This window comes from Lucilia sericata, unplaced genomic scaffold (assembly GCF_015586225.1).
Source record: "Lucilia sericata isolate MDLA Ls3-8-SP2 unplaced genomic scaffold, ASM1558622v1 Contig000928F_arrow, whole genome shotgun sequence".
NCBI lineage: Eukaryota > Metazoa > Arthropoda > Insecta > Diptera > Calliphoridae > Lucilia > Lucilia sericata.
Window position 1 is genome coordinate 46,107 of NW_023994915.1, and position 22,690 is coordinate 68,796.

Below are 22,690 nucleotides of genomic sequence, written 5' to 3' on the forward strand. Positions count from 1 at the left end.
GAACTAAACTAGAACTGAATTAGAACTGAACTAGAGCTTAAACTAGAACTAAACTAGAACTGAATTAGAACTGAACTAGAGCTTAAACTAGAACTAAACTAGAAGTAAACTAAAACTTAACTAAAAAAACTCACAAATGACTCATAAAGCCTTAAGAATTTATATCTAACGCTGCCAGAGTCATAAAATACATAGTTATTTGATAGCAGATTTACATCATCTAAACCGAAATGGCAAATATACGAAAGAATTTTATCAATTCGGCTAATTATTTTATGATTTATGTGTATTATTACTCTATTTATTTCTTTAACATTTTTTTCAATTGCAGATAACTCAACTGACTGGGCAAAATAATAATAAAAAAATAATATTAATCAATTTGCTGATAACCTGTTAACATTTGTTTGAATAAAGAAGGCGCTTCAGAAGGCAAATAAAACCTCACAGCACACACACACACAATAAAATGGCCAAGAAATAAAAACTTTCTTTAAAGAAAAACCAATAACAGCAACAATTGAATAGGTTATAAACCACCCTTTACCCCTGTCCCGATCATAAAAGAAAATTTGAACACAGAATAAGGAATTTCTACACAAACAACAACGGCTACGCCAACGTTGTATAATATAAAAAGTAAAGAATCGAATTTTTTTCAACAAAATACAATTAAACAAAAAAATATAACAGTTACCGTCATTTAAACTGATAACCAGGAAAATCGCAAATAAAAAGAACAACAACAAAACGGGCTGATATATATTTTTAATACTACTAACAAAATCCATTGTAGTGTGCTTGCTATTCATTCTCTAATTGACTGTCCAGCAAACAGTCCACAAACAACTTAGCCAAGTAACCAGAAACACTTTTGTTTTTTGGAGGAATAACAAATTATTCGCGAATTTCAAAATGAATAGTTTAGTGAAAGTTTTCAGTAATTTTCGAGAATTCTATAGTGAAATCAATGGAGCCACATTAACGGGGGCCATTGATGTGATTGTGGTAGAACAGCCAGATGGTGAATTCCAATGTTCACCATTTCATGTACGTTTCGGTAAATTGGGTGTTCTAAGGAGTCGTGAGAAAGTGGTAAGTATATTTAGTTTACAATATATAATAATAATTTGGAATGATTAATAGTTAAAGGTTGAAGAAACAGTCATAGATTAAAGTTCATAGATTTTTTATTAATAGAATATTTGTATGTATGTAATTGGAATTATTTTTAATCTTTAATTATGTGATAAGCTTATTAAACCGTAGCTATTTTTGTTTTCTTGTACTTGTACATACGTCAAATGGAAAAGAACCTGAATCTTGTCTCAATATTTTATTTACTGATAGCTAAATTGATATTTCAAAAATCAATTGCAATGCCAAATATGAAATTTCTTTTTTTTTTAACAATATTCCATTTTATTGTATAGTTTAGGACTCTGTTATTCAGATGAACTAGAACTGAAATACTTAGAATTGATGTAGAAGTGATATAGAACTGTTTTTGAACTTAACTAGAACTGAATTTAAACTCAACTAGATCTGAACTAAAACTGAACTCGAACTGAGCTAGATCTGGACAAGAACTAAACTCAAATTGGATAGAATAGGTCAAGAACTAAACTAGAACTGAACTAGAATTGAACTAGAACTGAACTAGCACTGAACTAGAACTGAACTAGAACTGAACTAGAACTGAACTAGAACTGAACTAGAACTGAACTAGAACTGAACTAGAACTGAACTAGAACTGAACTAGAACTGAACTAGAATTGAACTAGAACTGAACTAGAACTGAACTAGAACTGAACTAGAACTGAACTAGAACTGAACTAGAACTGAACTAGAACTGAACTAGAACTGAACTAGAACTGAACTAGAACTGAACTAGAACTGAACTAGAACTGAACTAGAACTGAACTAGAACTGAACTAGAACTGAAACTAGAACTGAACTAGAAACTGAACTAGAACTGAACTAGAACTGAACTATAACTGAACTAGAACTGAACTAGAACTGAACTAGAACTGAACTAGAACTGAACTAAACTGAACTAAGAACTGAACCTAGAACTGAACTATAACTGAACTAGAACTGAACTAGAACTGAACTAGAACTGAACTAGAACTGAACTAGAACTGAACTAGAACTGAACTAGAACTGAACTAGAACTGAACTAGAACTGAACTAGAACTGACTAGAACTGAACTAGAACTGAACTAGAACTGAACTAGAACTGAACTAGAACTGAACTAGAACTGAACTAGAACTGAACTAGAACTGACTAGAACTGACTAGAACTTAACTAGAACTGAACTAGAACTGAACTAGAACTGAACTAGAACTGAACTAGACGACTAGAACTGAACTAGAACTGAACTAGAAACTGAACTAAGAACTGAACTAGAACTGAACTATAACTGAACTAGAACTGAACTAAAACTGAACTAGAACTGAACTAGAACTGAACTAGAACTGAACTAGAACTGAACTAGAACTGAACTACTAACTGAACTAGAACTGAACTAGAACTGAACTAGAACTGACTAGAACTGAACTAGAACTGAACTAGAACTGAACTAGAACTGACTAAACTGAACTAGAACTGAACTAGAACTGAACTAGAACTGAACTAGAACTGAACTAGAACTGAACTAGAACTGAACTAGAACTGAACTAAACTGAACTAGAACTGAACTAGAACTACTACAACCGAACTAGAACTGAACTAGAACTGAACTAGAACTGAACTAGAACTGAACTAGAACTGAACTAGAACTAGAACTGAACTAGAACTGAACTAGAACTGAACTAGAACTGAACTAGAACTGAACTAGAACTGAACTAGAACTGAACTAGAACTGAACTAGAACTGAACTAGAACTGAACTAGAACTGAACTAGAACTGAACTAGAACTGAACTAGAACTGAACTAGAACTGAACTAGAACTGACTAGAACTGAACTAGAGCTTACCTAGAACTGAACTAGAACTGAACTAGAACTGAAGTAGAACTGAACTAGAACTGAACTAGAATTGAACTAGTACTGAACTAGAACTGAACTAGAACTGAACTAGAACTGAACTGGAACTGAACTAGAACTGAACTGAACTAGAACTGAACTAGAACTGAACTAGAACTGAACTAGAACTGAACTAGAACTGAACTAGAACTGAACTAGAACTGAACTAGAACTGAACTAGAAGTTAACTAGAACTGAACTAGAACTGAACTAGAACTGAACTAGAACTGAACTAGAACTGAACTAGAACTGAACTAGAACTTGAACTAGAACTGAACTAGAATTGAACTAGAACTTAATTAGAATGGAACTAAAACTGCTAGGAAGAATGCAAAAGAAAATATCATTGTTTAATCTTGTAATTCCATTTCTGTTTTAGGTGGACATTGAAATCAATGGAGAACCCGTAGATATTCACATGAAATTGGGAGAATCTGGTGAAGCTTTTTTTGTAGAAGAATGCCCCGAAGAAGATGTTGAAGAATTACCCGATAACTTGGCCACATCGCCAATACCATCAAATCATTTTCCTGAAAAATATTTAAACAGCAATAAGATTGAAAATGATAATGAGAACAAAGAAAAGTAAGTTTGTTTAATTTAAACAAATAGTTTTTATAATCAATTTCAAAATGTAGTTGTTCACACAAGATTTTAAATTATTTTAAAATCAAAAAAAATGCGGCACATATTAGTAGAGGTTGCAATATTTTTTATATGCCCTCCTTTAAAAATTAATTTAAATTAAACAATTGAAACAAAACGGGAATAATTAAAAAATTGTTGTTTTATAAATAGAACTTTCTGGAAGTACTTTTTGTTGTTGGTAGAGTACTTTATACACAATAATTGTAATATTGTACTAAGAGTACGTGTTATTTTTTTTATTAAAAATTATGTCATTTATAACTTTAAAGATAAAAAACAATTGTTTTCTTTTTAATAAAGGAGGGTGTAGTTATTAAGTTTTTTTTTTTTGTGAATTTAGTACTTTGGCTTGTTTTCTTTTAATAATATTATTCAAATAATAATAATTGTTCGATGTTTTAGTAGCACTTTGAACTTTAAACACATAACACCACATTTTCATAATCACAATTTTAAATAATTTTTTTCTTTTATTAATTTTAATCTTTTTTTTATTGAAAATTAGATTGTTAAATAAAGAAATTTTGTATGATTAATATAATTAGTAGTTGAAATGAAATGATTTTTTTTTTTTTAATTTTTTTTGGTTTAATTATTATTTTATTTGAATATTTTTTTTATTTATTTATTTTCAAATTCATCATTTTAACAAACTAGAAAAGCTAGTGATGAACTACAGTTGCCATTACCATTGCCTAGACGTAATTCCATAGATTTTTCCAAGGAGTCCCCGAAGGAAGATGAAACCTCAGATAAATTTGAAAATCAAGTTTCTGATTACAGTCACAGAAGGTAGTAAAAAAAACATGAAATGTAAAAATTTAGCATTTTATTTTTTTTATTTAATTTATCTACAGCATGTTTAATTGTTTAAAATAAAATAAATGTTTGTGCGGTTAATGTTATATAAGCAAAACACTCTAAGTTAAAAGTTCAATTTTCAATAATTTCATATTTTTTGCAGACATACTGATAATGTCTTGGAAAGACCCAATTTGAGCAAGAAAATTAATGAGTATACCACTCAAAAATTAAGACAAGAATGGGCAGAACATGAAGAAATCTTTCAATTTGATGCATTAGATAAAGATAAGGTATAACTTAACCTGTTATGAATATAATTTACATATAATTTAACTATTTCCTTAAAAATTTTCCAGGACTGGAGTAATAGCACTCAAACTGAAGATAAACCTATAGAATTTGTTGCCAAAGAAGACACAACTATATTACCGGAAACTACTAATCAATCAACAACAAACATAGATACCACCCTAACACCCCAAACTCCCGAACAAACTAAAACACCACCACCCTCCATTTCCATTACTAGCGCAGCTAATCAGCAGCAGCAACCATTAGATTTAATCAATTCTAATAACAACAGCATTAAGGATGAATCAAAGAGTAAAAAGAAACGCCGCAAGAAGTCACAAATGAAAAAGAAAAATGCCCAACGTAAATCCTCTTCCAGTAGTTCGGTGGGCAGTAATACGCCCCAAGATAATGGCGTCACAAACGATGACAACAACAAACAGGCCGAAGATGCTGATACTAGTTCTATATCGATCTCAAATAATACCACCAATTCATCGAATGATGAAGCCTCACCCAAATCGGGTGAACAAGTTTCAGCTGGTTTGGTAACCGCCATGGGCGGTGATGAAAGTCCCATTTCGGAGACTTGTCAAACGTCGCCGGTTACACCCAGCACAACACGTATACCCGATTTGGATATACATTTCTTTTCGGATACTGAAGTTACCTCATCGGGTGGTAATGGTCCCTTGGGTGCTGGACGTGGTGCTGGCCGCCCTTCTACACCCATACAAAGTGATAGTGAATTGGAGATTTCCATGCGTGAAAAAGAAACCGATAGTGATTTAATGTCTAACTCAGCCTCCTGGAAATGGGGTGAATTACCCACACCCGAGCCCAAAGATCAGTCGGACAATCAGGCTGCCCAGGCCCAGGCTAAGCGCAATTCAATGCTTAGCAATATGTTCAATTTCATGAAAAATAATAATAAATTGCGTAAAAATGCCACAGATGGTGGTGTCTATTTATCGGATTTGGATACCGAAACCATGGATCCGGAAATGATGGCCATGTATTTCCCCTCAGCTTCTTCCAAAGAAACTTCACCAGCCATACCTGCTCTACACTGCAATGAGGATGATCGTGAGAGTGGTAATGGCACCTCCTTGCCGCATTCGCCCAGTTCTTTGGAGGGTCAGAAAAGTTTAGATTCTGATTATGAAGATGGCAAACTGCAAGAGGGCAAGTAAGTTTATACCTCCTTAAGCTAACATTGCAATTACTTTAATTACTCCATACATGTTTTATTAGATACTTAGATTTCGTGGCCATGTCCTTGTGTGGTCTTCAGGAAAAAGGCGATCCTTCGGATGAGGAATTTGAACGCCACTGCATTAAATATAAAGATGTAAGTTTTTTATTAACCTAATTTTTATAAAGCGTTTTATAAAGCATTTCTCATATTAGTTTTGTTTTCTTTTTCTGCTTAAAATACTAATGGCATGTTATTTATTATTTGCTATCACTGTATTTTTCTTTACAAAGTAAAACACTGTTTACACTCTGCTTTTAAATTTTTTATTTTCGCTTTATTTTATGTGCTTTTCATTTTATGTTAATATTTTCAAAAAAGTCCTTTTTTAAGGTTTTAAAAAAAAATTAACAAAATTTTAGAAAATTTTTACATTTTAGTTTTTAAAATATAATTTTCAAAAATTTTTGTCTCAATTCATTTTTGCTTTACTTTATGTTAATTGTTTTTGCCAAAATAACATACAAATTAGAACTGTACTAGAACTGAACTAGAACTGAACTAGAACTGAACTAGAACTGAACTAGAACTAACTAGAACTAACTAGAACTGAACTAGAACTGAACTAGAACTAAACTAGAACTGAACTAGAACTAACTAGAACTAACTAGAACTGAACTAGAACTGAACTAGAACTGAACTAGAACTGAACTAGAACTGAACTAGAACTGAACTAGAACTGAACTAGAACTGAACTAGAACTGAACTAGAACTGAACTAGAACTGAACTAGAACTGAACTAGAACTGAACTAGAACTGAACTAGAACTGAACTAGAACTGAACTAGAACTGAACTAGAACTGAACTAGAACTGAACTAGAACTGAACTAGAACTGAACTAGAACTGAACTAGAACTGAACTAGAACTGAACTAGAACTGAACTAGAACTGAACTAGAATTGAACTAGAACTGAACTAGAACTGAACTAGAACTGAACTAGAACTGAACTAGAACTGAACTAGAACTGAACTAGAACTGAACTAGAACTGAACTAGAACTGAACTAGAACTGAACTAGAACTGAACTAGAACTGAACTAGAACTGAACTAGAACTGAACTAGAACTGAACTAGAACTGAACTAGAACTGAACTAGAATTGAACTAGAACTGAACTAGAACTGAACTAACTGAACAGAACTGAACTAGAACTGAACTAGAACTGAACTAGAACTGAACTAGAACTGAACTAGAACTGAACTAAAAACTGAACAAGAACTGAACTAGAACTGAACTAGAACTGAACTAGAACTGAACTAGAATTGAACCAAAACTGAACTAGAACTGAACTAGAACTGAACTAGAACTGAACTAGAACTATAACTGAACTAGCACTAGAACTGAACTAGAACTGAACTAGAACTGAACTAGAACTGAACTAGAACTGAACTAGAACTGAACTAGAACTGAACTAGAACTGAACTAGAACTGAACTAGAACTGAACTAGAACTGAACTAGAACTGAACTAGAACTGAACTAGAACTGAACTAGAACTGAACTAGAACTGAACTAGAACTGAACTAGAACTGAACTAGAAATGAACTAGATCTGAACTAGAACTGAACTAGAACTGAACTAGAACTAGAACTGAACTAGACCTGAACTAGAACTTAACTAGAACTTAACTAGAACTGAACTAGAACTGAACTAGAACTGAACTAGAACTTAACTAGAACTTAACTAGAACTTAACTAGAACTTAACTAGAACTGAACCAGAACTGAACTAGAACTGAACTAGAGCTGAACTAGAATTGAACTAGAACTGAACTAGAACTGAACTGGAACTGAACTAGAACTGAACTGGAACTGAACTGGAACTGAACTGGATCTGAACTAGAACTGAACTAGAACTTAACTAGAACTTAACTGGAACTTAACTAGAACTTAACTAGAACTTAACTAGAACTTAACTAGAACTGAACTAGAACTGAACTAGAACTGAACTAGAACTGAACTAGAATTGAACTAGAACTGAACTAAAACTGAACTAGAACTGAACTAGAACTGAACTAGAACTGAACTAGAACTGAACTAGAACTGAACTAGAACTGAACTAGAACTGAACTAGAACTGAACTAGAACTGAACTAGAACTGAAGTAGAACTGAACTAGAACTGAACTAGAACTGAACTAGAACTGAACTAGAACTGAACTAGAACTGAACTAGAACTGAACTAGAACTGAACTAGAACTGAACTAGAACTGAACTAGAACTGAACTAGAACTGAACTAGAACTGAACTAGAACTGAACTAGAACTGAACTAGAACTGAACTGGAACTAGAACTGAACTAGAACTGAACTAGAACTTAATTAGAACTGAACTAGAACTATAACTTAACTAGAACTGAACTATATAATTTTGAACTAAAAAAAAACGTTTGTAAGGAACACAGTTGAAAAGTTTTATTTCACTTAAAAATCTTTATTATCAATTAAAATTTATGAAGATAATTCAAAATGGGATTGCGAGCAAATATAAAATAAAACTAAAATCAATTTCAAATAAAAACAATAATTTATAATACCAACTTATTAATTAAAATATATCTTTTTTGGTTACACTTACTAATAACCTGCCTTAGTTTCCTTAAAAACAACAAAATCATATGAAAACAATTAATATTATAATTAACTTAATTACACTTAAAACATTTGAACAAAACAACAACAACTCTACTACTATAATCATCACTTATTATGTACAATGTCTTAGGTCTGTGAAAATCCCAGCATCTTCTCATCGCCTAATTTAGTTGTACGCCTAAATGGTAAATACTACAGCTGGGCGGCTGCATGTCCAATTGTCATGACCATAATAACATTCCAGAAGCCTTTAACTAATGTAAGTTTGTTTTGTCTTGTTGTAAACTATTTTTCAAAAGGAAAAGAAGTACACAAATACACACACACACACTCTGTCGTCTTTCATACACCAACATATAAAAATAATATCATCAAAAAAGCTTAAAAAAAACTAATAATATTAAATAATTTTATAAAACTTTATTAAACAAAATTAATAAAATTTATTTTTTAAAACAAATATAAAGGATGCAGTTGACCAGTTAATGGTTAATGCTAAACAAGATGCAGTAGCTGCTGCGGCCGCTGTTAATAAGGCTGAAGTTGATGGTGGCACTCCTACTGGTACCCAAAATCAAGCCAAACGTTCTTGGTGGTACTGGAGACGTTCACAAAATGTCAACAACACCGCTAGTGTTGTCAACAATGCCTCAAAGACTGGTAAACTAGATGAGAAACAAGAAGAAAAAGGTATGTTATAGGATTTGTGTTAAGTTTTATAAATCTAGTTTTTAATTTTCGTTTGTTTTGTTTCCTTTTAGAAAATGATCAAAATGCTGTAGCTACCCAGACAACACGTCCCAATTCTCCCGATATTAGTGATCGTACTTTAAGTAAAACTGATTCTACTATGAATGCAGAAAATACATCGGCCCTTATGGATAATATGGAAGATTTATCACAGGCCTCGTCGAAGAGTGAATCGTCAGATAATAAAAATAAATTGGAACGTTATAAGAAGTCATTGCGTTTAAGTTCAGAGTCTATTGTAAGTTGGAAAAGAGATAAATTTATATATCTGTTTATTTGTTTAACTAACTGGAACTGAACTAGAATTGAAGTAGTACTGAACTAGAACTAAACTAGAACTGAACTAGAAGTGAACTAGAACTGAACTAGAACTGAACTAGAACTGAACTGAACTAGAACTGAACTAGAACTGAACTAGAACTGAACTAGAACTGAACTAGAACTGAACTAGAACTGAACTAGAACTGAACTGAACTAGAACTGAACTAGAACTGAACTAGAACTGAACTAGAACTGAACTAGAACTGAACTAGAACTGAACTAGAACTGAACTAGAACTGAACTAGAACTGAACTAGAACTGAACTAGAACTGAACTAGAACTGAACTAGAACTGAACTAGAACTGAACTAGAACTGAACTAGAACTGAACTAGAACTGAACTAGAACTGAACTAGAACTGAACTAGAACTGTACTAGAACTGAATTAGAACTGAACTAGAACTGAACTAGAACTGAACTAGAACTGAACTAGAACTGAACTAGAACTGAACTAGAACTGAACTAGAACTGAACTAGAACTGAACTAGAACTGAACTAGAACTGAACTAGAACTGAACTAGAACTGAACTAGAACTGAACTAGAACTGAACTAGAACTGAACTAGAACTGAACTAGAACTGAATTAGAACTGAACTAGAACTGAACTAGAACTGAACTAGAACTGAACTAGAACTGAACTAGAACTGAACTAGATCTGAACTAGAACTGAACTAGAACAGAACTAGAACTGAACTAGAACTGAAGTAGAACTGAACTAGAACTGAACTAGAACTGAACTAGAACTGAACTAGAACTGAACTAGAACTGAACTAGAACTAGAACTGAACTGGAATTGAACTAGAACTGAGCTGGAACTGAACTGAACTATCTATCTATCTATCTATCTATCTATCTATCTATCTATCTATCTATCTATCTATCTATCTATCTATCTATCTATCTATCTATCTATCTATCTATCTATCTATCTATCTATCTATCTATCTATCTATCTATCTATCTATCTATCTATCTATCTATCTATCTATCTATCTATCTATCTATCTATCTATCTATCTATCTATCTATCTATCTATCTATCTATCTATCTATCTATCTATCTATCTATCTATCTATCTATCTATCTATCTATCTATCTATCGATCTATCGATCTATCTATCTATCTATCTATCTATCTATCTATCTATCTATCTATCTATCTATCTATCGATCAAAAATAAAAATCCCTTCTCTTTCCTCTTTCCTTTGCAGAAAAAACTCAACCTTAAAGAGGGCATGAACGAAATAGAATTTAGTGTTACCACCGCCTACCAAGGTACCACACGCTGCAAATGCTACTTATTCCGCTGGAAACACAATGATAAAGTTGTAATTTCCGACATCGATGGTACCATCACCAAATCCGATGTCTTGGGACATATTCTACCGATGGTCGGTAAGGATTGGGCTCAATTGGGTGTCGCTCAACTATTCTCGAAAATTGAACAAAATGGCTACAAGCTATTGTATTTATCGGCACGTGCTATTGGGCAGTCAAGAGCAACACGTGAATATTTACGTTCCATTCGCCAGGGTGATGTTAAACTACCCGATGGTCCATTATTATTAAATCCTACATCATTGATATCGGCATTCCATCGTGAGGTAATTGAACGTAAACCGGAACAATTTAAGATTGCCTGTTTATCGGATATTAGAGATTTATTCCCTAATAAGGATCCATTCTATGCGGGTTATGGTAATCGTATCAATGTAAGTAATAAATTTATTATTAAGAAAATTTATAGAAAACTAAAAACTAATTTAAAAGTATTAAAAGTAAAGCTAGTAACTAATTTTGAGTTAGTAATACATTACCTGCAAATATTCTTCTTTTACAGGATGTTTGGGCTTATCGTGCCGTTGGTATACCCATTAAACGCATATTCACCATTAACACTAAAGGAGAATTGAAACATGAATTAACACAAACATTCCAATCTTCGTAAGTACCAATTTGTTTTATCTCTTTTTTATTATTTTACCCTGATAAACTAAGCTAAACATATCTCTTCATTGATTAATGTTGCGAGTATTTGTATTAAAAATCGAATAGTTAATGGTGTATTGTGCATTAAACCGTATCACTTGTATAGCTAAATATCACCGAACAATTTTTAATCCCAGAAAACACAAAACCCCTATTAATAAAACAAATGGCAAGAGGTGTATGTTTATTTTTAATAACAACATTAATATACATATTTTAAAAGTTCAAATTGAAACGATAAGAAACTCATTTTACATTTTTCCATTAAAACTCACTACTTATTTATACAAATACATTATTTTATTAATTGGCAATTATGAAAACGTAATCTATATTAAAAAAATATTATCAATTACAGTATGTTTTAACTTATGAATAACTTATAGAAACAAATTAAATCATTTAAATTCTTTGTATGTAATAATCATAAACAAATTGTTGAACTCTTTCTTTATCCTTTACAATCAAACTGAAAACAATTGCATTTTAGTTATTAAGCTTTTTTGTTATTTGAAAAACGTTTAATGGATTTTAAAAGTTAAGGATGAAATAAAGCTTGGAAAGTTTGGAAAGTTACATCAATGTTTATAGCCCGCTTCATAGCCTAGTATATTACCTAGTTTATATTCTATTTAATAGCCTAGTCTATAGTCTAGTATATATTATAGTCTATAGTCCAGCCTATGGTGTAGCCTATAGCCCAGCCTATAGTCTAGTCAATAGTTTAGTCTACAGTCTGTCTTTTAGAATGTCTATAGTTTAGTCTTTATTCTAGTCTATAGTGTAGTCTTTAATCCAGTCTATAGTCTAGCATATAGTCCAGCATATCGAGTGACCTATTGTCCCCTCTAGTTTATAGAATAGTCTATCCTATTATATAGTTCTTAGTCTAGAGACTATAGTTTACAGTCTAGTCTATAGTCTAGTCTATAGTCTAGTCTATAGTCTAGTCTGTAGTCTAGTCTATAGTCTAGTCTGTAGTCTAGTCTATAGTCTAGTCTATAGTCTAGTCTATAGTCTAGTCTATAGTCTAGTCTATAGTCTAGTCTATAGTCTAGTCTATAGTCTAGTCTATAGTCTAGTCTATAGTCTAGTCTATAGTCTATAGTCTAGTCTATAGTCTAGTCTATAGTCTAGTCTATAGTCTAGTCTATAGTCTAGTCTATAGTCTAGTCTATAGTCTAGTCTATAGTCTAGTCTATAGTCTAGTCTATAGTCTAGTCTATAGTCTAGTCTATAGTCTAGTCTATAGTCTAGTCTATAGTCTAGTCTATAGTCTAGTCTATAGTCTAGTCTATAGTCTAGTCTATAGTCTAGTCTATAGTCTAGTCTATAGTCTAGTCTATAGTCTAGTCTATAGTCTAGTCTATAGTCTAGTCTATAGTCTAGTCTATAGTCTAGTCTATAGTCTAGTCTATAGTCTAGTCTATAGTCTAGTCTATAGTCTAGTCTATAGTCTAGTCTATAGTCTAGTCTATAGTCTAGTCTATAGTCTAGTCTATAGTCTAGTCTATAGTCTAGTCTATAGTCTAGTCTATAGTCTAGTCTATAGTCTAGTCTATAGTCTAGTCTATAGTCTAGTCTATAGTCTAGTCTATAGTCTAGTCTATAGTCTAGTCTATAGTCTAGTCTATAGTCTAGTCTATAGTCTAGTCTATAGTCTAGTATAGTCTAGTCTATAGTCTAGTCTATAGTCTAGTCTATAGTCTAGTCTATAGTATAGTCTATAGTCTAGTCTATAGTCTAGTCTATAGTCTAGTCTATAGTCTAGTCTATAGTATAGTCTATAGTCTAGTCTATAGTCTAGTCTATAGTCTAGTCTATAGTCTAGTCTATAGTATAGTCTATAGTCTAGTCTATAGTCTAGTCTATAGTCTAGTCTATAGTCTAGTCTATAGTCTAGTCTATAGTCTAGTCTATAGTCTAGTCTATAGTCTAGTCTATAGTCTAGTCTATAGTCTAGTCTATATAGTCTAGTCTAAAGTCTAAACTATAATCTAGTCTATAGTCTAGTTTATAGTTTATTATATAGTCTAGTCTATTGTTTAGTATTTAATGTAGTCTACAGCCTACAGACTGTAGACTAGTCGAGTCTTTTGTCTAGTTTGTAGTCTATAGTTTAGTCTGTTTTGTGGATTGGTCTGTGATCTAATCTGTAGCCCAGTCTAAAGTAAAGTCTATGGTATTTTCTAGTCTATAGTCTAGTCTGTAGCCTAGTATGTAGTCTATTCTATAATCTAGCCCATAGCCTAGTCTATAGTTTAGTCCATAGTCTAGTCAATAGTGTAGTCTATATTCTCGTCTATAGTCTGATCTATAGTCTAGCCTACATTCTGGTCTATGTTCTAGTCTATAATCTAGCCTCGACTAAAGCTCCCATTAAGATTTACTTCACCTTAAACATTTAATTTCCATTAAACTTTTTTTTTGTTATTTCCTATTTGTTAAGATTTTGTTTTCCCCATTTTTTTTTTTTCGAAAGAAATAAACTCAAAAAAAATCTTGTACCTATTTTATTTTTTCAAAATTCTTTTGTTTAAACCCAACACAATCATCACAACATCTATAGTGGTTATATCAATCAATCACTAGAAGTAGATGAACATTTTCCTTTATTGGACAATGATGATTACGATTATAAAACGGACATTTTCGATGACGATGAAGAGGAGGAGGAACTCAAATTTAGTGATACCGAAAGTGATGATGAAATTTTCAGTGATGAATATGCTGACGATCAAGATGATGGTATAGTCGTAGATGTATCAGAATCATTAAGTCTTACAGCATCGGTTAATTCACAAACCCCCATTGGAAATGATGGCAATACAACGCCCGTTACAGCAGCTGTGCCTATCAATACCTCACTCTATGTCAATTGAGGCTAAATACGAGATAAAACGAGCAAATTATGAACAAAACTAAGAAATTTGTACATTTTTATTATAATGTACCTACATATTTATATCTAGTGTGTTTCTTTTTTCGACAACTAAATTGTGATATTTATTACCTGGTTATTTGTATGCAATGGAATTGCTTTTTTTACATTTAAATTAACAAAACAATTTAAAAACTACATATATTTTTTGAAGTGTATTTAAGCTATTAAATAGTTGTGTGTGTTTAGAACATTATTCTAATGTTATAACAACTAAAAAATCTATTATTTAGTTTTAAGTAAAGAAAAAGTATTGTTATTGTTATCTTTATAAAAAAAAAATTATAAAATCTATCCATACTATACTTTTAGTTATTTAATCTTTTAAGTTTTATAATATTGTTAATCCTTATAAAAAAAGGCGTTACATTTAGTACCTTTTTTTGTTTTATATTAAATTTGTAAATCCATATTTCTTTAGTTGAATATAATTTAACAAAAAATAAATGTGATGAAATTTTAAAAATTATCTTAAATTCTTTATATATGTATATATTTTTTTGTCATTAAGCAAAAACAAAAATAAATGAAAACTATTTTAATTTCATATTTGGCAAATAAAATATACAAAATTGTGTTGTTTGGTTTTATTTCGTATAAGTACAAATGAAAAAACTGTATGTATAGTTAATTATGTATGTGTTGTAAAGAAATTTTTACTAATATAGATTACGTTTTTGTGCCAATTTTTATGTATAATATATATTATTGTATAAAATCTGTTGTAATGTTTTCTATTTTTATTTGAAACATACAAGTGCCCTTGTTAACCTCAACTAGGCATTAAAATCGAATTATTTTTAGATCCTAAACATATGCTATACTCGAAATGTGTTATTATTATTCGTTTATGCCTAAAAGTAGACTTTAACCAAAGCAAATTGTTTCGATATTTCTACATTAAATCTTAAAAAGGGTTTATTTAATTGAACAGAAAATGTGTCGATATGTCGTTTTTAGATAAAATATTTTCGATAGTGATTTTGCACCCTCTGGGCGCCTAAAAGTAGGCTACATAAATAAAAAAATATTCTCCTAAAAATATGTTGCACTTACTTCTAAATGTTAAAAAGTGCAATTTACTTCCAAGTACTTATTCCATGTAGTTCTTTTAGTGTGTTTGCATTTTTTTTATTATAAATAGTTTATTCAATTAATGTTATGTTCAGTATATAACACCCTAATTCTGCATTTCGATTAAGTTTCCAATTTCAGTTTCGCAATCATCGAAAAAAATTTAAAGAAACAAAGAAGCAGTTTCTTTTCATTTCAACTGATGATTAGTTTAAGATTTTATTGTGTAGTCTATACTCTACTCTATAGTCTGGCCTATAGACTATTCTATAGTGCCGACTACAGAATAGACTACAGAATAGACTATAGACTAGACTATAGACTAGACTATAGACTAGACTATAGACTAGACTATAGACTAGACTATAGACTAGACTATAGACTAGACTATAGACTAGACTATAGACTAGACTATAGACTAGACTATAGACTAGACTATAGATAGACTATAGACTAGACTATAGACTAGACTATAGACTAGACTATAGACTAGACTATAGACTAGACTAGACTAGACTATAGACTAGACTATAGACTAGACTATAGACTAGCCTATAGACTAGACTATAGACTAGACTATAGACTAGACTATAGACTAGACTATAGACTAGACTATAGACTAGGCTATAGATAGACTAGACTATAGACTAGACTATAGACTAGACTATAGACTAGACTATAGACTAGATTATAGACTAGACTGTAGACTAGACTATAGACTAGAGTAGTCTATAGACTAGACTATAGACTAGAGTAGTCTATAGACTAGACTATAGACTAGACAATAGACTAGACTATAGACTAGACTATAGACTAGACTATAGACTAGATAGTATAGAATTGATTATAGAATAGACTATAGACCAGACTACAGAATAGACTATATAATAGACTAGACTACAGACTAGACTACAGACTAGACTATAGACTAGACTATAAACTAGACTTTAAACTAGACTATAGACTAGACTATAGACTAGACTATAGACTAGTCTATAGTCTAGTCTATAGTAGAGACTATAGAAGAGACTAGACTATAGACTAGTCTATAGTCTAGTCTATAGTCTAGTCTATAGACTATAGACCAGACTATAGACTAGACTATAGACTATACTATAGACTAGACTATAGACTAGACTATAGACTAGACTATGGACTAGACTATAGACTAGACTATAGACTAGACTATAGACTAGACTATAGACTAGACTATAGACTAGACTATAGACTAGACTATAGACTAGACTATAGACTAGACTATAGACTAGACTATAGACTAGACTATAGACTAGACTATAGACTAGACTATAGACTAGACTATAAACTAGACTATAGACTAGACTATAGACTAGACTATAGACTAGACTATAGACTAGACTATAGACTAGACTATAGACTAGACTATAGACTAGACTATAGACTAGACTATAGACTAGACTATAGACTAGACTATAGACTAGACTATAGACTAGACTATAGACTAGACTATAGACTAGACTATAGACTAGACTATAGACTAGACTATAGACTAGACTATAGACTAGACTATAGACTAGACTATAGACTAGACTATAGACTAGACTATAGACTAGACTATAGACTAGACTATAGACTAGACTATAGACTAGACTATAGACTAGACTATAGACTAGACTATAGACTAGACTATAGACTAGACTATAGACTAGACTATAGACTAGACGATAGACTAGACTATAGACTAGACTATAGACTAGACTATAGACTAGACTATAGACTAGACTATAGACTAGACTATAGACTAGACTATAGACTAGACTATAGACTAGACTATAGACTAGACTATAGACTAGACTATAGACTAGACTATAGACTAGACTATAGACTAGACTATAGACTAGACTATAGACTAGACTATAGACTAGATATAGACTAGACTATAGACTAGACTATAGACTAGACTATAGACTAGACTAGACTAGACTATAGATAGACTATAGACTAGACTATAGACTAGACTATAGAACTAGACTATAGACTAGACTATAGCTAGACTATAGACTAGACTATAGACTTAGACTAGAGACAGACCTATAGACTAACTATAGACCAGACTATAGACTAGACTATAGACTAGACTATAGACTAGACTATAGACTAGACTATAGACTAGACTATAGACTAGACTATAGACTAGACTATAGACTAGACTATAGACTAGACTATTGACTAGACTATAGACTAGACTATAGACTAGACTATAGACTAGACTATGAACTAGACTATAGACTAGACTATTGACTAGACTATAGACTAGACTATAGACTAGACTATAGACTAGACTATAGACTAGACTATAGACAATACTATAGACTAGAATATAGACTAGACTATAGAATAGACTATAGACTAGACTATAGACTAGACTATAGACTAGACTATAGACTAGACTATAGACCAGACTATAGACCAGACTATAGACTAGACTATAGACTAGACTATAGACTAGACTATAGACCAGACTATAGACTAGACTATAGACTAGACTATAGACCAGACTATAGACTAGACTATATAGACTATAGACTAGACTATAGACTAGACTATAGACTAGACTATAGACTAGACTATAGACTAGACATAGACTAGACTATAGACTAGACTATAGACTAGACTATAGACTAGACTAGACTATAGACTAGACTATAGACTAGACTATAGACTAGACTATAGACTAGACTATAGACTAGACTTTAGACTAGACTATAGACTAGACTATAGACAATACTATAGACTAGAATATAGACTAGACTATAGACTAGACTAGACTATAGACAATACTATAGACTAGAATATAGACTAGACTATAGACTAGACTATAGACTAGACTATAGACTAGACTATAGACTAGATAGTATAGAATTGATTATAGAATAGACTATAGACCAGACTACAGAATAGACTATAGAATAGACTAGACTACAGACTAGACTACAGACTAGACTATAGACTAGACTATAAACTAGACTTTAAACTAGACTATAGACTAGACAATAGACTAGACTATAGACTAGTCTATAGTCTAGTCTATAGTAGAGTCTATAGAAGAGACTAGACTATAGACTTGACTATAGACTATATTATAGACTAGACTATAGTCTAGTCTATAGTCTAGTCTATAGTAGAGACTATAGAAGAGACTAGACTATAGACTAGACTATTGACTAGACTATAGACTAGACTATATACTAGACTATAGACTAGACTATAGAGTAGACTATAGAATAGTCTAGCCTATAGCGTAGTCTATGTGCTATATAGGCTAGTCTATATCTATAGACTAGTCTAGTCTATGTGCTAGTCTATAGTCTAGTCTATAGTCTAGTCTAGTCTGTAGTCTAGTCTAGTCTAAAGTCTAGTCTAGTCTATAGTCTAGTCTAGTCTACAGTCTTATCTAGTCTATAGTCTAGTGTATAGTCTAGTCTAGTGTATAGTCTAGTCTAGTCTATAGTCTAGTCTAGTCTAGTCTATAGTCTAGTCTAGTATATAGTCTAGTCTATAGTCTAGTCTATAGTCTAGTCTATAGTCTAGTCTAGTCTAGTCTAGTCTAGTCTATAGTCTAGTCTATAGTCTAGTCTATAGTCTAGTCTATAGTCTAGTCTATAGTCTAGTCTATAGTCTAGTCTATAGTCTAGTCTGTAGTCTAGTCTGTAGTCTAGTCTAGTCTAGTCTATAGTCTATAGTCTAGTCTATAGTCTAGTCTAGCCTATAGTCTGGTCTAGTCTATAGTCTAGTCTATAGTCTAGTCTATAGTCTAGTCTATAGTCTAGTCTATAGTCTAGTCTATAGTCTAGTCTATAGTCTAGTCTATAGTCTAGTCTATAGTCTAGTCTATAGTTTAGTCTATAGGATAATCAGTAGTCTAGTCTATAGTCTATTATATAGTCTAGGCTATAGTCTATTCTATGGTCTAGTCTATAGTCTACGCTATATTCTAGTCAATAGAATAGTCTATACTCTAGTGTATGATATATTTTATAGGTCTATGGTGCAGTGTACTAGTCTATTATAGTATAAATTATTTATTCAGTCTAAGTAGCTACTAACTACAACTAACCACAAAAGTAAAAAATTTTTATTTTTTTTTTTTTACTTACAGCTACTGTAGCATGACCTTCATTGTCGATCAACTATTTCCGCCCATTAAACCCGACGAGGTAGCAGCGGTTGAATTTTCACATTTCAATTATTGGCGTGATCCCATACCCGAAATCGATTTGACTTTAGTCGATAGCATTAATACTTCAACAGGTTCCAATACAACACTGAATGGTAGTATTGGCGGTGGTAGCACAACAAATGATCAAAGTAATACCACCTTAAATGGATCACACTCGAAAACATTAACAACCATTCCAGAAAATTAAACAACAAGCAGACAGATATATTTAAAAACGCATTTTTTCTTTCATGACAGTAGTATTTATTTTATCTTTTTTTTACATATATTTGTGTTAAATAATATTGCAGTTAAATTTTTTTTGTTATTATTGTCAACGTCATTAGCTATCATCAATATTTTTAATATTATCATTGTCATCATTAGAGAGATTTTCATTTTAGGCAAAATTCTTTTTTTAAAAACAAACTTATAATTTCGAATTCTAGAAATTGATTTAGTAATACCTTATTATTTATAGTCATTTTTTTAGGTGATTTCTTATTTTTTTTATTTTTAATTATATGTATACTTAAATATTAGTAAACAAATCTTAAATTTGTATGTTTAATTAGTAAACTATATAAAAAGAAAAACTATGCAAAAAACCAAAAACAATATAATATATAAAATAATAATTAAAAACAACAAGAAATAAATAAAAGTTCCAACAACTTAGAACATATAAAAAAAAAACATTAAAAATAAATATTTTTAAAATCCAGATAAAAATTGCAAGAGAATTACACTTCATAACTTGATCGGAATAAGTAATGGATTAAATGAAGTTACAAATTCTTAATAAAAAAAAACACATAAAACAAAAATACTATTAATATAAATCACTTTTCTAAGAAGAAACTTTTAAAATTAAAGGAAAAACAGTAAAATCTTTTTAGGAATGGAGCATAAAATTTATTTACCAAAAGTAGATTGAAAACTATAAAAGAAATTTTGAAAATTCTACAACTAAATTGAGTAAAATTTTATCAAAACATTTAAAGATTCAAAATTACACATTTGCGATCATTTTACAATGAATATAATCATGGTATATAATAAACTGCATACTTTAGGGCTTTACCTTGATAATTACTGTAATATGTTACACCCTGTTATTGCTGATTACTAAATTATCTATAATTTCAAAGCATGTCTTAAGGCGGCCCGTAAAACAAAAATAAAGTAACCAACATCTACTAGCTAATTCTGAGCGCCTAGTATTTCATCCACATTTTCAATTTGACTAATGAAAACGATATCGGCAACGTACTGTGGTGTGTGACCTGCCTGTTAGTTGACTTATTTTTGCAAATTTAATTGTTATTAAACAAATTAGTGAGTAATTATTGCAAAATTTCCAAATTGTTTTTAGGATTTAAAATTGATTAAATAGATTTTTTAATGGTAAACAATTTTTGTTTAATGACATGTAGAATAAATAATAAGAAATAAAATTGGAACTAATAAACAGAAAATTACTCATAAAAGTTGTTTTGCAAATAATTGGGTTCAAGGTAAAAGACAGTTTTTGTTATAAATTTTACTGAAAATTGTATGTAATTGTTTTTTTTTTTTTCAAATATAATAAAATGAATTAACATGTCTGACACACATTCCAATCGTAATATGTCCTGTTTTAATTGGACAAATGGATGCTTTGTTAAATTCAATTGACACAAGTTTTCAATTTATTGATCCTCAACTGATCTAAAGGCATGAACTTCAATCTGTAGTCTAGACTAGAAAACGTAATTCTATTAATTTTAGGCTAGACTATGAACTATACAATAAGCTATACTACAGACTTAACTAGGCTATAAACAAGTCTATAGATTACAATATAGACCAGACTATTGACTAGACTATAGACAAGCCTATAGATTAAACTAATGACTATACTATAGAATAGACTACACTCTAGATCATAGATTAGACTGGCTATTGATTATGGACTAGGCTATTCACTAGACTATATACTAGACTAGAGACTATACTATAGACTAGACTATAGACTAGACTAAAGACTAAACTATAGACTAGACTATAGACTAGACTAGACTATAGACTAGACTATAGACTAGACTATAGACTAGACTATAGACTAGACTATAGACTAGACTATGGACTAGACTATAGACTAGACTATAGACTAGACTATAGACTAGACTATAGACTAGACTATAGACTAGACTATAGACTAGACTATAGACTAGACTATAGACTAGACTATAGACTAGACTATAGACTAGACTATAGACTAGACTATAGACTAGACTATAGACTAGACTATAGACTAGACTATAGACTAGACTATAGACTAGACTATAGACTAGACTATAGACTAGACTATAGACTAGACTATAGACTAGACTATAGACTAGACTATAGACTAGACTATAGACTAGACTATAGAACTATAGACTAGACTATAGACTAGACTATAGACTAGACTATAGACTAGACTATAGACTAGACTATAGGCTAGACTATAGACTAGACTATAGACTAGAGTATAGACTAGAATATAGACTAAACCATCGACTAGAATATAGACTAGATTAAGCTAGACTATAGTCTAGACTATTTACTAGACTATAGACTAGATTAGGCTAGACTATAGACTACCGATTAGAATGAAGACTAGACTAATCATTAGATTATAGACCATAGAATATATCATAGTAAAGACTACAGATTAGACTAACCTATAGATAAACTATAGACTATAAAATATATTATAGATAAAAGTAGTGGCTAGACTATATAATAGACTATTGACCAGACTATAGACTAGATTATATTAT

The 22,690-nt window shown here is 31.2% G+C and overlaps 1 protein-coding gene across 9 annotated transcripts in view; it reads left to right on the forward strand.

Annotated features, from left to right (window-relative positions):
• LOC119609103 (phosphatidate phosphatase LPIN1) overlaps nt 1-21,221 on the forward strand; it is a 37,329-nt gene extending 16,108 nt beyond the window's left edge. For 5 of the 9 annotated variants that reach the window (XM_037963794.1, XM_037963790.1, XM_037963791.1 and 2 more), the window contains 12 exons: nt 332-1,095; nt 3,406-3,611; nt 4,332-4,466; nt 4,639-4,768; nt 4,835-5,958; nt 6,024-6,120; nt 8,740-8,868; nt 9,077-9,299; nt 9,371-9,597; nt 10,893-11,393; nt 11,522-11,625; nt 14,240-14,566. In XM_037963794.1, the coding sequence (XP_037819722.1) occupies nt 916-1,095; nt 3,406-3,611; nt 4,332-4,466; nt 4,639-4,768; nt 4,835-5,958; nt 6,024-6,120; nt 8,740-8,868; nt 9,077-9,299; nt 9,371-9,597; nt 10,893-11,393; nt 11,522-11,625; nt 14,240-14,552 (3,369 nt within the window). In that variant the 5' untranslated portion in view covers nt 332-915 and the 3' untranslated portion in view covers nt 14,553-14,566. Of the gene's footprint in view, nt 1-331; nt 1,096-3,405; nt 3,612-4,331; nt 4,467-4,638; nt 4,769-4,834; nt 5,959-6,023; nt 6,121-8,739; nt 8,869-9,076; nt 9,300-9,370; nt 9,598-10,892; nt 11,394-11,521; nt 11,626-14,239; nt 14,567-19,823 lie in introns of those variants that run through there. The other 4 variants (XM_037963796.1, XM_037963799.1, XM_037963798.1 and 1 more) reach the window with 4 other exon arrangements.
• The last annotated feature ends 1,469 nt before the right edge of the window (nt 21,222-22,690 follow it).